This window comes from Rhinatrema bivittatum, chromosome 16 (genome assembly GCF_901001135.1).
Source record: "Rhinatrema bivittatum chromosome 16, aRhiBiv1.1, whole genome shotgun sequence".
NCBI lineage: Eukaryota > Metazoa > Chordata > Amphibia > Gymnophiona > Rhinatrematidae > Rhinatrema > Rhinatrema bivittatum.
The window spans coordinates 29056602-29069662 of NC_042630.1; the positions used below are offsets into that span (position 1 = coordinate 29056602).

At 50.5% G+C, this 13061-nt stretch overlaps 1 protein-coding gene across 1 annotated transcript in view; it reads left to right on the forward strand.

Annotated features, from left to right (window-relative positions):
* Positions 1-13061, forward strand: part of TMOD4 (tropomodulin 4) — a 29923-nt gene that overhangs the window by 12821 nt on the left and 4041 nt on the right. Inside the window, exons 4-9 of the mRNA XM_029580647.1 lie at positions 548-670; positions 3100-3189; positions 3645-3775; positions 4389-4496; positions 5096-5239; positions 5635-5779. Of these exons, the coding sequence (XP_029436507.1) occupies positions 548-670; positions 3100-3189; positions 3645-3775; positions 4389-4496; positions 5096-5239; positions 5635-5779 (741 nt within the window). The remainder of the gene's footprint in view (positions 1-547; positions 671-3099; positions 3190-3644; positions 3776-4388; positions 4497-5095; positions 5240-5634; positions 5780-13061) is intronic.

Below are 13061 nucleotides of genomic sequence, written 5' to 3' on the forward strand. Positions count from 1 at the left end.
TCTAGGCCTGGGGAGGGTGGTACGCGGAGACCCGTTCGGCAGGGGGGCTTTAACAGCTGCCGCAGTAACATCTGTGCCTCAGATCTCGCCAGCTGCTGCAGCGCAAATGATTTCTGGGATGAGTGTCCAGTACTGCTGCCCAGCTAAGCAGCTTCTTATCGCGTTTCCTTTTCAGGAATCCTGGTTTTTGTCATCCACAGATTCTCTCGTAGTTCCAATTTTTCTAAGTCCACCAGGAGACCAAGTCCCTGCATAAGATGTGGCAAAACCAGGGCTTGCTCAGCCTGCGACTCCTGACCTGGAGCCACTTTAAAGCAGCAAGGGGAGGGGGGAGGGGGAGGGGGAAAGTCACAGGGGCTACTCTTAAAAGGGTCTTTTTATAAAGTTAATGAATTAACCAATGGAGAGAGCAGGTGGGCCTTTGGTCTCACTCATTCCCAGTTCCAGATGTTGTGAATGTGTTGCCAGAGCGATACACTGATAACATTCCTCGTGCCTGCCTGGAGCCTCATCTTTGTGCATTTTTCTCCCCCCCTTTCCCCCCCAGGAAAGCCATTCATTCCCAAGCAAGCAAAGAGAGAGATCCCCAAAGAGGAGCAGATCACGCTGGAACCGGAGCTGGAGGAGGCTCTGGCCAACGCTACGGACGCGGAGATGTGCGACATTGCAGGTAACGGGAGGGAAGGCATGCACGTGGGAAGAGGGCGGACAGGGACAGGGCAGGGGGCATGGACGTAGGTACTGGAAGGGGGTGCTTGTCTGTAGGCGTGTAGGACGTCGTACAGAGAAGGTGCGGTGCAAAGGCGATTGCTTCTCTAAATGAGGGAACGGCCTGTGCAAGCATGGGGGCAGCGGAGAAGCTGCTAGGGTGGGTGGCGGGGGGTAGTGGAGCTGCATCCACTGCCAGATCTCAGAGCCTGCCTCAGGGCGGCAGTGGCTTTCCTGCGTCTTCCTCTTTTAGGCCACGAGATCTCCCCTGAGAGCCTTGATGTATGCATGTATTTATATCCCACCAATGCCGAGGCTCTAGGCAGCGCATGACCCGACCCAGAGCACCGATAAAACCGAAAACACATGAAGTTTCTTACAAAACAAAACGAAAAAACTAAAAGCCATCACAAGCCCGCCTGAAAAAAAAAAACACCACTCTGGTCACGGGACAGCTTGCCTGAACGAGCGGGCCTTACGTTGACTCCTGAACTCTTGATACAAGGCGCTGCTCTCGGCGCAGTGGATTCCTTCTCATCGAGCCAGCCCCTGAGAAAGCACGCACCCCGGCTTCAGTCGAACACGCGTGGAGGTGGCCTCTCCGACCCGCCACGCTGTGATGACCACACAGCTCGAGCAGGACTGTAAATCCACAGCATGGACTCTGCCTGTGCTGGGTGTGCGACGGATACTTCCTCCCGCTCCTGCCTTCACGTTGCCAGGTCTTGTAGAGGGGACCAAAAGCCATGGAAGCAGGGAGGGTAGATAGTGGCAGGTGCACTTCAAAATCATTTAAAAAAAAAGGGATTTCATCGTGTGGGGGGGAAAAGAAGCTCGTGAGGAAAAGCCGTCGGCAACAGAGAGAGGTGTAGGACAGGCCTGCTTTAATAATGCTTGCTGGTGGCTACTGGAACGAAGTGCAGATATTTAGCTCTCTCAGGCCTGGAATGCATCAGACTTCCTGCAGCTCACAGCTAAATTTAAAATGAAGGTCAGCCTGGATTAAGCTAGGCCATGCTTGGGTCAAGAAGGATGGGACCTGAAGGCCTCTTCAAAAGGTGGTTGAAATTCAGCTCAGCGGTGGCTGGAAGCCGGTTCTACATGAAAGCTACCCCGGGCAGCTTGGCATTTTTGGTCCAGCAGCCAGGTGACCACGTCACAATGGGTCCTGTTGACCAGCAGTATCAGCACAGAGACCCAGGCGTGAGTGGAGGCTGACCTCTCTTTAGAGCACTTCCCACCCGGCACGATTAAGAGAACACTGAACGATGCTGCTGCTGGACAGAGAGATGCCGGAGAAGAGATGGCTAAATGATTTTCTCTTTGGTAAGCGCATGGGGCGAGGGTGGAGGAGGAAGACGGCCACCTTAAGTGAAAAGCTGATTCACGTCCTGCTTTAGCTGCTTACCTCAGATGGTCTGCAGCTAGATAATACTTACTGGATGATGCTGCAGACCCCCAGTGAGTAACAGTGCGAAGACAGGGGTGTGGTTGGTGGGTATGTATGGCAGGGACTCCCCCACCCCCACGTACAAGCTTTGAGCTGTGAAAGGGGCTTCTCGCCCAGCACTGGCTCAGCCCACCCCCCACCCACGGCTCAGCCATCTGACCATACAAGCCACGGCCCACTTCGTCTCCAATTCCCACAGCTCAGCGACTCGCTGAGAGCAACTGGCACAGGGCCAGGGCAGCTAAAATCGGCAACATCACAGTGCAAGGGTATCTGCTTACATCCACCGTGCAACTCGGATTAAAATAAAAAGGTACTCTGTCCAGGGTCTGGGTCCCTTCCACCCAGAGCTTTCCTGCAAATGCATGCGGTGCTGGGGAGACCGCGTCACACTATTTTACAGCCTGGCAAACACAATTTTAATCAGGCTTTCCATTAAAGCAGGCCAGCTGCCCGTAGTGTTAAAACCAATCAAGTCTACCAGTTACCCCCCCCCCCCCCCCCCCCCCAAGAGGAATTTCAAAACTAGGTGTAAACCCGATAATAAGTGTTTTCAAGAGCTCCTGCTGGGTGGCCTTTTAAAAGAAACAGATTCCGGCATCTCGGGCGTCATCGTGCACCGTGCCGCAGGGAGCCCTATCCTGTTACAGGCCACACCGTTCAGCCAGAAGCTCTCTTTCAATCAGCGAGAACCAGAAAAGCTGGAATTTGCTGTCAGTATATAACACTCACTTGACTTTCAGAAAACCCTAAACCTGAAATGTCTGTGGTCTCTGCTGCCTCGAGCCAATGATTTCGGATGGACTGGATAAAAATCTGCTTTCTTGTCTCTCTCTGTTTTGCTGTTATTAATATCTCCTCGCAAGCACCTCCCTACTCCCATGACCAGCACCTTCCTGTTTTCCCCGATTTAATGTCTAAAATACTCATTTCCTTTACAGCAATTCTGGGGATGTACACTCTGATGAGCAACAAACAGTACTACGATGCCATCACCACTGGGATTATCACAAACAAAGAAGGAATAAACAGTATGTAATGGGCAATTTGTCTATCCATCCACATATCAACGCATCCATACGCCCGATACTTGTCCACCATCCGTACACCCATCCACACACTCGTATGTCCACTTACCCATCCACCCACAAACACATATGTCCATTTATTTACCTATCCACCAATCTAGCAATAAATGCATATCTTTGGATGGATGTATCTGAACTTGCTTCTATTTCTTTATCCATTCATTCGTCATCCTATTTTAATCTGGGTACAGGATCAGACTCTTCTAACCTTGGGATGTTTGCATAATACTCTGAGTTTGTAATACTAATGGAGAGAGTCACTACACTGACCCAAATAGGCGCTGCACCGCCGTGTACAAGCTCTTACACAAAAATCCCTTCTCATTCTCCACCTATAGCAGACGTCAGCAGCAGGTGAAACAAACCAATGAATTTGCACACTTTATTTTTAAAACTAGGTGTGGTGCAACCCGACAAATACAAGCCAGTCCCAGATGAGCCTCCCAATCCCACCAACGTGGAGGAGACACTACAGAAGATCAAGAACAATGAGAAGAGCCTGGAGGAGGTCAATCTCAACAATATCAAGGTCTCAATATTTAACAATATTTAGTCTCCCGGTGGCATTGCCACAGGGGATCTCATAAGAAGTTCCCAAGAGAGAGATCAAAGGGGAAATGTTTCTAAAACTTCCCAGTCTTCACAAAATCAACTTTCAGGTCCTGGCATGCGTGTCACAGAATCTCACAATGAGAGTTTACAGAATGGATAACGAGGAGCAAAGTTTTACCGGCCACGTTAAAAGTCCTGAAGGAAAGTGGATTTCCCATAGATTGGCCTAAGAATTACCCAAAAGTGATGTCATGAGTGACTTCACCAGACCATGTAGATTCCCTTTTCTGTCACCTCATGAACGGCACAAGATCTCTCGTGTCATTCTTATGCTCATCCACTAAAAAAGGCATCTACAGCTGCCAAGGATCCAAGTGCACAGTCCTGACATTGAATTGTTGAGTGGTGTCCTCCCTAAACTGACAGGGTGGCTCCCACAGCCTGCTTTAGGTGCATGAAACGGTCTGAGGAGAGGAATGAGAGGGGCTCACACATGACTGCCAGTGAGAATGAGAGGGGTTCACGCAACGTTTATGAGAGGAGAGGCGATGCAAGACTTTCACAGAAATGTTTCTCTCTCTTTCTCTTAGGACATTCCTATTCCCACCTTGAAAGAGATCTGCGAGGCCATGAAAACAAACACCCAGGTCAAAAAGCTAAGCCTGGTGGCAACTCGGAGCAACGATCCCGTGGCTCACGTAAGCCCCGCCGGCATCCTCTGTCCAATAGTAGAAGCAGAGTCTGTGATCATGAGGCGCGGGCTGCGAGAGCCCCATTCAGCTTCGTCACCAAAGGAGTTAAGAAAACCAAGACCCTGCTGGCGTTAAACTGCAGAGTTAAATCATTTTCAGCCATCAAACGCACTTAACACGGCTTCCAATGCGGTGAGGAGGGTAAATGGTGCCGGCTGTGTACCATGACCTTCCTCGTCCTAAAATGCAACTTTGGTTCCCGTGTGTAGAAGGATGTTAATGTCTTTCTTGTTCCCGTTTTCCTGAGAACTGAAACCAGCCTAAGGCAGGTTTCAAAAATGTTTACGGATTTATTTAAAATCAAGTCCATGAATGAGCACGTTAGATCGGTTTCTGCTTAAAATGTTGCATCGTTGTGGGGGACAGAGGGTTTGGCTTGTACATCTGTATTCAGGGAATGAAAGGCAGAGACTGTCCCGGGGTGATGACATCACCAACCAGGTAGGCGGAGGACCATCAGGGTAGGGAGTAACGTCCTCCCTGCCCGATGCTTTGCACCCATGTTGGAAAATCACACACTGTCCTTTCTTCTGGGTCTTTGGAAGGCTGCAGCTCAGATGCTAAAGGAGAACAAGACCCTCCAGAGCTTGAACATTGAATCCAATTTCATCACGAGTGCGGGCATGATGGATATCCTCCAGGCAATGAAGAAGAACACCACACTCTCCGAGCTCAAAGTAGACAACCAGGTGAGAGGTCGCAGACCTTTACGAATACATGGGGATGGGGAAGACATCCATGGGAGCAATTAGGTGGCCAGTAGGTAGTTGAACAGAGAGTGTACTTCTCCTTTTTCCGATTTAAATGCTCAAGCAGCAGTGCTTCTTGCATATTAGGTAGTGGTGAAACCTGAGCGAGACATCTTCCCATGGTCGTCTGGGAAGAGGTTTATGAAACCTAATCTTCTGCAAGTCACCACTCTTGGGAGTCGTTGGGCTTTCTTTGGTAAAATCCAGGCGGCACGTTAGGGCCTCCCAAGCATTGTATAAGCAAGTCGGTGAGCCATGGGCAGAAATTTGCTGTCTGGTCAGAGGTGCAGGAAATCAGGGCACCGGAAGGTAATCCATGTCCTTTTCTCTTCTAGCGCCACAACCTTGGGGACTCTGTGGAGATGGAGATGGCACAGATGCTGGAAAGCTGCCCATCTATCATCCGCTTTGGGTACCACTTCACGCAGCAAGGACCAAGGGCCAGAGCATCCATTGCAATCACTAGGAATAATGAACTACGTGAGTACCCTGGGAAAGGCTCTCAGTTAGGGTTTCTCTCATCAGCGAGCATCACGGAGAAAGCTTTCCAGGTACCTCCAGTAACTCCATCGTCAGCTGCAGGACTCAGTCCATAGCTGCTAAGCACTCGGCCACTCCTCAAGCCTTCTTCGATCACTTCTCATTCTGCCCAGTCTGTTGCAGTGCAGTAAGTCATCCACAACAGAGGGGGCACCGCTGAGGGAGCAGACAGAAATGAGACATGATCTAAGAAAGCTGGAGGAGTTGCCAAGTGCTTGGTAGCTATGGTCAAATGCAAAAAAAAAAAGTGCAGTCTTGTGCAGGTAGGGTGCAGAAATCTAATGGAAGGTGAGAAGTTGATGTGTACTGACCAGGCCGAAGACCTTGAAGTCATAGTCTCTGATAATCTCCAGCTAGCAAACCATGTGCGAAGGCAGTGGCCATAGCCTAGGGATGCTTGGGTATATAAGGAGAGACACAAGTAGCGGGGGGGGGGAGAGAAGGTGATAATGCCTCTGGTCAGGTGCTTGGCAAGACTTCAGTTCTGGAGGCCATTCCTCTGGAAGGAAACACAGGTTGGACACAGATCAGAAAGAACAAAAATAGTGCAGGTTTACCACAGAAGCCATAGGACACGAGGTTTAGGGACATAATGTAGGCCCCTAGAGAAAAGGCGAGTCGGGGGTACTATGATAGAGACATGCAAGTGCATCAACGGTGCAAATCAGGCACAAGCGGCAAGTGTTTTTCTGAGGAAAGAATATTCTAGAACAAGAGGTCACAGTGCGAGCCTTCAGCAAGTGACCTCAGGAGCAACATCCAAGCATATTTCTTCACGGAAAGGTGCATGCATGGAACGGACTCCCGGAGGTGATGGCAGCGACAAAAACCAGTAACAGAATTTAAAGAAAACAACTGGGATGAACACAGAGGATGGTAACGAAGCCCTGGGATAACGACAGAGAGCGGCGGTCACAACCCTAAACCGCAATGGTGCCAACAGCGTCCAGCAAGGCTGGGGAGAGCAGCAGGGACGGACTGTGGTTACCACCCAAACCAATGGGCCTGGGCGGGCAGGTTTCTTTTGCCGCAGTCTCACTAACCTCGATGCCTGTGGGGATTATTACAAAGCTTAGGGGAAAGACATGGAAGGGGGCAATGGGTGTTGACTTGTAAGACTCGAAGAGAAGACCTGAAACGGCCAGCCCGGGGACGGATTTCGGCCATTCTTGGGATAGGTATGGAGGGCAGTGGTAGGAGAAGGATTGAGGGGATGGCTAAATGACACGGGGAGAGTTTGCATCCTGGATGTTGTATGTGCATCCACCCAGAGTGGTCAAATCTCCGCTGGATGGACTGTTTTGGGCTTTGTCTGCCGTCATTTACGATATCTTTGGCCCACCAGGCGTTCGTCCTCCCCAGCTAGAAGGGAGGACGTCTGCATATCCGCTCAGCATTTCCTACCAACCATGAGGCCCGAGTTAAAACCCCCCCCCAAGGAATTTTAAGTGTAAAAGTGCACGAGTGGGCCACCACCCAGACAACCAGACGCCATCTCCAGACAACTCAACCACCACCCAGACAACCAGACGCCATCTCCAGACAACTCAACCAACACCCAGACAACCAGACGCCATCTCCAGACAACTCAACCAACACCCAGACAACCAGACGCCATCTCCAGACAACTCAACCACCACCCAGACAACCAGACGCCATCTCCAGACAACTCAACCACCACCCAGACAACCAGACGCCATCTCCAGACAACTCAACCAACACCCAGACAACCAGACGCCATCTCCAGACAACTCAACCACCACCCAGACAACCAGACGCCATCTCCAGACAACTCAACCACCACCCAGACAACCAGACGCCATCTCCAGACAACTCAACCACCACCCAGACAACCAGACGCCATCTCCAGACAACTCAACCAACACCCAGACAACCAGACGCCATCTCCAGACAACTCAACCACTACCCAGACAACCAGACGCCATCACCAGACAACTCAACTAATACCAAGACAACTAAACGTCATCAATTAAACAACTCAGCTACTGATCTGACATCCAGTCGCTTCATCGCTGACAACTCAGCTAGCTCCTAACAATGCAAAAAATGTGCCACGGTCTCCCAATACCGATTCTCCATCATCGAACGCTACTCACAGGAAAACCAAACATACTCTACAATCAACGCACCTACAAATCCCTTATCCCTATCATGATTACTCCAATCACACAACTTCTAGGATTCACTCTTTTTTCACTGATATTATTTAATGCTCAATCACTATCCAAGAAATCTCTGATTTTAAATGACCTTCTCCTAGATGCAAACCCAGACCTCTGTGCTATAACAGAAACGTGGTTTAAATCTACAGATATAGCTTTAATTAATCAACTACCAACTCAGACCTACGACTTTTTCTCGATCCCACGACAGAAAAAAAGGGGTGGGGGCATTCTCCTAGCAGCAAAGAAAGAACTCAGATTCTCTCATCACCCAATCAAATCTGACTCTAAATTGGAAACAGGTCTTTTCAAATCAGACTCTCTACAAATCCTTCTAGTATATGCCCCCCCAGGACTTCTAGAAGCGGATCCATCACCCTTCCTAGAAATCTTAGCATCTTATCTAAAACCAGACTCCCCAACGATAATCCTAGGAGATTTCAACTTGCACGTTGATAACACCACACTCTCTACCAGCTGCGAAACCATTCTTACAGCCATGTCTGCAATGGGATTCAAACAAATAATCAATGAACCTACCCACAAAGCAGGTCACATACTGGACCTTATCTTTGTGAACTCAGGTATAACACATTCAGTACAACCCACTTGCAAAAAAGTTCCCTGGTCAGACCACTCTTTAATCTCCACCACCTTCTCAATCTCCACCACCTTCTCAATGACCCAAACGAGCAATAAACCCTCTCCTCAACACTCATTTCTCTACAGAAAAGTATGCGCCTCAGATGAACTCAGCAATCATCTAATCACGGAACTCTCACACATAGACGTCACATCACCTAATGCAGCCATAAATTCCTGGTCTACTATAACAGAAACTGTGGCAAACAAACTTTGTCCGTGGACAACAAAAAAAGTCAAACAAGGCGAGTCAAAAAGACAGCCATGGTTTACTAACGAACTTAAAAACCTCAAACTTAACCTGCGTCAAAAAGAAAGTAAATGGCGTAAAGCCCCTTCCCCCTTTACACTTTCTACATACAAACTCGCCCTCCAATCATACAAGAGCTCCACTTTAAAAACAAAAAGGGACTTCTACGCACATAAGATTCATGACATCATATTCGACTCCAAAGCGCTATTCACATTTGTCTCCAATCTAACTCAGGCCAACCTTCCTGACATACCACCTAACCAAGCTCAAACAAAAGCTGATGAGCTGGCATTCTTCTTCAGTAAGAAAATCACAAACCTGCTAACACAATTAAAGCCTAATACAGGCACACTAGCCAGCAATTATGCACTCCATAATAAAGACATCTCCCTCCAGTCTCTTGAACTCACCACTTCCTCAGAGATCCAAACACTTCTTAAGAAAATGAAACCCTCATCTCATCCACTAGACCAGATCCCATCTAAACTACTACTGCTAATCCCGGACACCATAACCAAAACCCTAGCGGACATCATAAACTGCTCATTCACCCAGGGTTTCTATCCAGACGACCTCAAACTAGCATCCATTAAACCGCTCCTCAAGAAGCCTAACTTGGACCCCAAAGATCCTAACAACTTCCGTCCAATCTCCAATCTGCCTTTCATTGCCAAGGTGATGGAGAAACTAGTTAACACACAACTATCTGAATACATAGAAGAACACAAAATTCTATTCCCTACTCAATTCGGTTTCAGAAAAGCTTCAAGCACAGAATCCCTTCTAATCTCACTGACTGACTACATTATACTGGGCCTCGACAAAGGACAGGCCTTCCTACTGATTTTATTGGATCTATCGGCAGCTTTCGATACTGTTAACCACGCCATATTACTAAAGCAACTGGCGAACATCGGTATTGCAGGATCAGCACTAACATGGTTCAAGACATTCTTAGAAAAAGGAAAATTAGTTTCTTACCTGATAATTTTCGTTCCTGTAGTACCAAGGATCAGTCCAGACACCTGGGTTGTGACTCCGCACCAGCAGATGGAGACAGAGCAAGACTTGTCGGGCACCCTCACATATAGTAAGGCACCACCCACAGCTCGTCAGTCTTACGAATGTCAAAGCAAAACAGCAATGAAACCAAACTATCTAACTATACCGCCCCACACTAGGGCCGATTCAACCAAAGCCCCCAGCTGGATCAAAACTTCCAGAAACAGAGGACCAACAACAGATACTGAAAAACCAATGGAACACCAACCGAGCGGACTCTTCTTAAATCTGAAAACAGACTTGGGTGGGAGCCTGGACTGATCCTTGGTACTACAGGAACGAAAATTATCAGGTAAGAAACTAATTTTCCTTTCCCTGTACGTACCAGGATCAGTCCAGACACCTGGGATGTACCAGAGCTGAACCACCGAGGGCGGGAACCAGAGAGTCCCGCTCGCAGAAATCCAGGTCCGTAACATCCAGCCGATAGTGTCGCGTAAAGGTATGCAACGACTTCCAAGTTGCCACCCTGCAAAACTGCTGCGGCGACACATACGAAGATTCCGCCCACGAGGTGGTCTGAGCTGGCATCGAGTGGGCGCGGAGGCCCACCGGGACAGACTTACCATGCAATAGGTACGCAGAAGAAATAGCTTCCTTCAACCACCGAGCAATCGATGCTCGAGAAGCAGCGCCACTCTGCTTTGGACCCGAACACAAAAGGGAGGGTCCGAAAACCCGAAATGGATTCGTTACCACCAGATAACGGAGCAGAACTCTGCGAACATCAAGTTTCTGCAACATCACATGTCCTCAGGAAAGGCAGGCAATTCAATGGTCTGGTTCAAATGAAACGCGGACACCACAGAGGCAGAGAAGCGTGAGAACGGTTCTCGACAAGACAATGCCTGCAACTCCGAAACTCGTCTCGCCGAAGCCATCGCCACAAGAAAAAACCGCCTGAAGGGTCAGATCTTGTAGAGTCGCTCTCCTGAAGGGCTCAAAAGGCGACGAGCACCGCGCAGTGAGCACCAATTAAGAGTCCAGGAAGGACCAGGATGCCGCAACGGAGGCCGCAGATGCTTAGCTTCCCGAAGAAAGCGCGCCTCGTCTGGATGATGAGCCAGCGACTTACCTTGCACCTTACCTCTGAGACAGCCAAGCGCCGCTACATGTACGTGGAGGGTGCTGCATGATAGGTCCGTAGCAAGCCCCGCCGGAAGAAAAGCGAGGACATCCAGTACGGATGGTAACACCGGATTCACCTCACGCGATCTACACTAATCTTGGAACACTGCCCAAACCCGGACATATGCCAACGAGGTAGACCGTTATCGAGAACTCAGCAAGGTAGCTACCACCGCATCCGAATATCCCTTAAACTGCAAACGTTTCCTCTCAAAACCACGCCGCGAGACCGAAGTGAGCCGCGTCCTCTGACCCTGCCGCAGGAGAGCCGCTTCCCCTCGAAAACGGAGAGGAGCCTCCTTTGCCAAGAGCAAGAGGTCCGCGAACCAAGGCCGTCGTGGCCACTCCGGCGCCACCATCATCACCTCTGGAGGCGACTCTATTCGACGAAGGACCTTGCCGATCAGAGGCCATGGAGGGAACACATATATGAGAACGTCCGTGGGCCAAGGGAGTACCAGAGTATCTACCCCTTTGGCTCCTCGTTCTCTCCGTCGACTGACGAATCGCGGAGCCTTGGTGTTCTGAGCGGTGGCCATCAAATCCAAGTGTGGTGTTCTACACCGTTTGCAAATTAGACGGTAAGCCACCTCCGGCAGCACGCACTCCCCTGGATCCAATCGATGCCGACTGAGGAAATCCGCTTGGACATTGTCCACTCCGGCGATGTGGGACGCCGTGATGTTGCTGAGGTTCCTCTCCGCCCAAAGCCTGAGCAGCCGCGCCTGCTCCGCCACCGCTTGGCTCCTCGTACCTCCCTGGCGATTGATACACGCCACTGTGGTCGCATTGTCCGACAACACTCTGACCGAAGTCCCTCGGAGCAATGGGAGGAACGACTGGAGCACCAACGTGACCACTCTGGTCTCCAAGCAGTTGATGGACCACTGTGATTGAGCTTTGGACCACAGTCCCTGCACCGAGCGGCCCATGCAAATCGCTCCCCAGCCGGAGAAGCTGGCATCCGTGGTGACTACCATCCAGGTGGGCATGAGTAGGGACACTCCGCGTGTCAGATTGTCGGTGCAGAGCCCCCACTGCAAACTGGACCTCACCTGATCCGTGAGCGGGAGGGGAAGGTAAAAACTCCTCGGACACCTGCCGCCAGCGGGAGAGCAATGCGGATTGCAATGGACGTAGATGAGCGAACGCCCAGGGGACTAGCGCCAGCGTTGACGCCATTGATCCCAACACCATCAGGTAATCGCACCCCTGCGGAATCCGGAGGGACAAGAGACGGCGTATCTGACCCTGCAGCTTGCAGACCGGTCCTTGGACAGAAAACACCCTGCCTTGCTTCGTGTCGAACAGTGCTCCCAAGTATCCAGGGTCTGGGTGGGAACCAGCCGGATTTTGGCGAGATTGACCACCCATCCGAGCGACCGCAAGAGGTGCAGGACTCTGTCGACTGCCAGTCGGCACTGCATTTCGGATTTGGCTCGAATCAGCCAATCGTCCAAATAGGGGCGTTCGCTGATGGCACGGTCGAATGCCGATGTGAGGTAAGTCTCCGTCAGATCCAGCGACGCCAGGAATTCCCCTGGTCGAACCGAAGCTATGACTGGGCGGATCGTCTCCATTTGGAATCGAGGGACGCGGAGACACCTGTTGACTCCTTTGAGGTCCAGGATTCCTTCTTTGGCACTATGAAGTAAATGGACTACCGGCCCAGATGACGCTGACCCGGATGCACAGGAACTACCGCGCCCAGGTCTTCTAGGCGTCGCCACGTATCCCGGACAGCCAACGCTTGATGCCTGCCTTGTAAGGGGACACCAGAACTATGTCCGCCGGAACCCGAGCCAAAAGTAACGCGTAACCGTGTCTTATCACGCTGAGGACCCACCGGTCCGTGATTCTCCTGGCCCGATTCCCGCACCGCGCCAACCTGGATCCTACCTCCGGTGTAACCAATGGAGCCGGGCTTCGACCGCGCCAACCTGGATCCTATCTC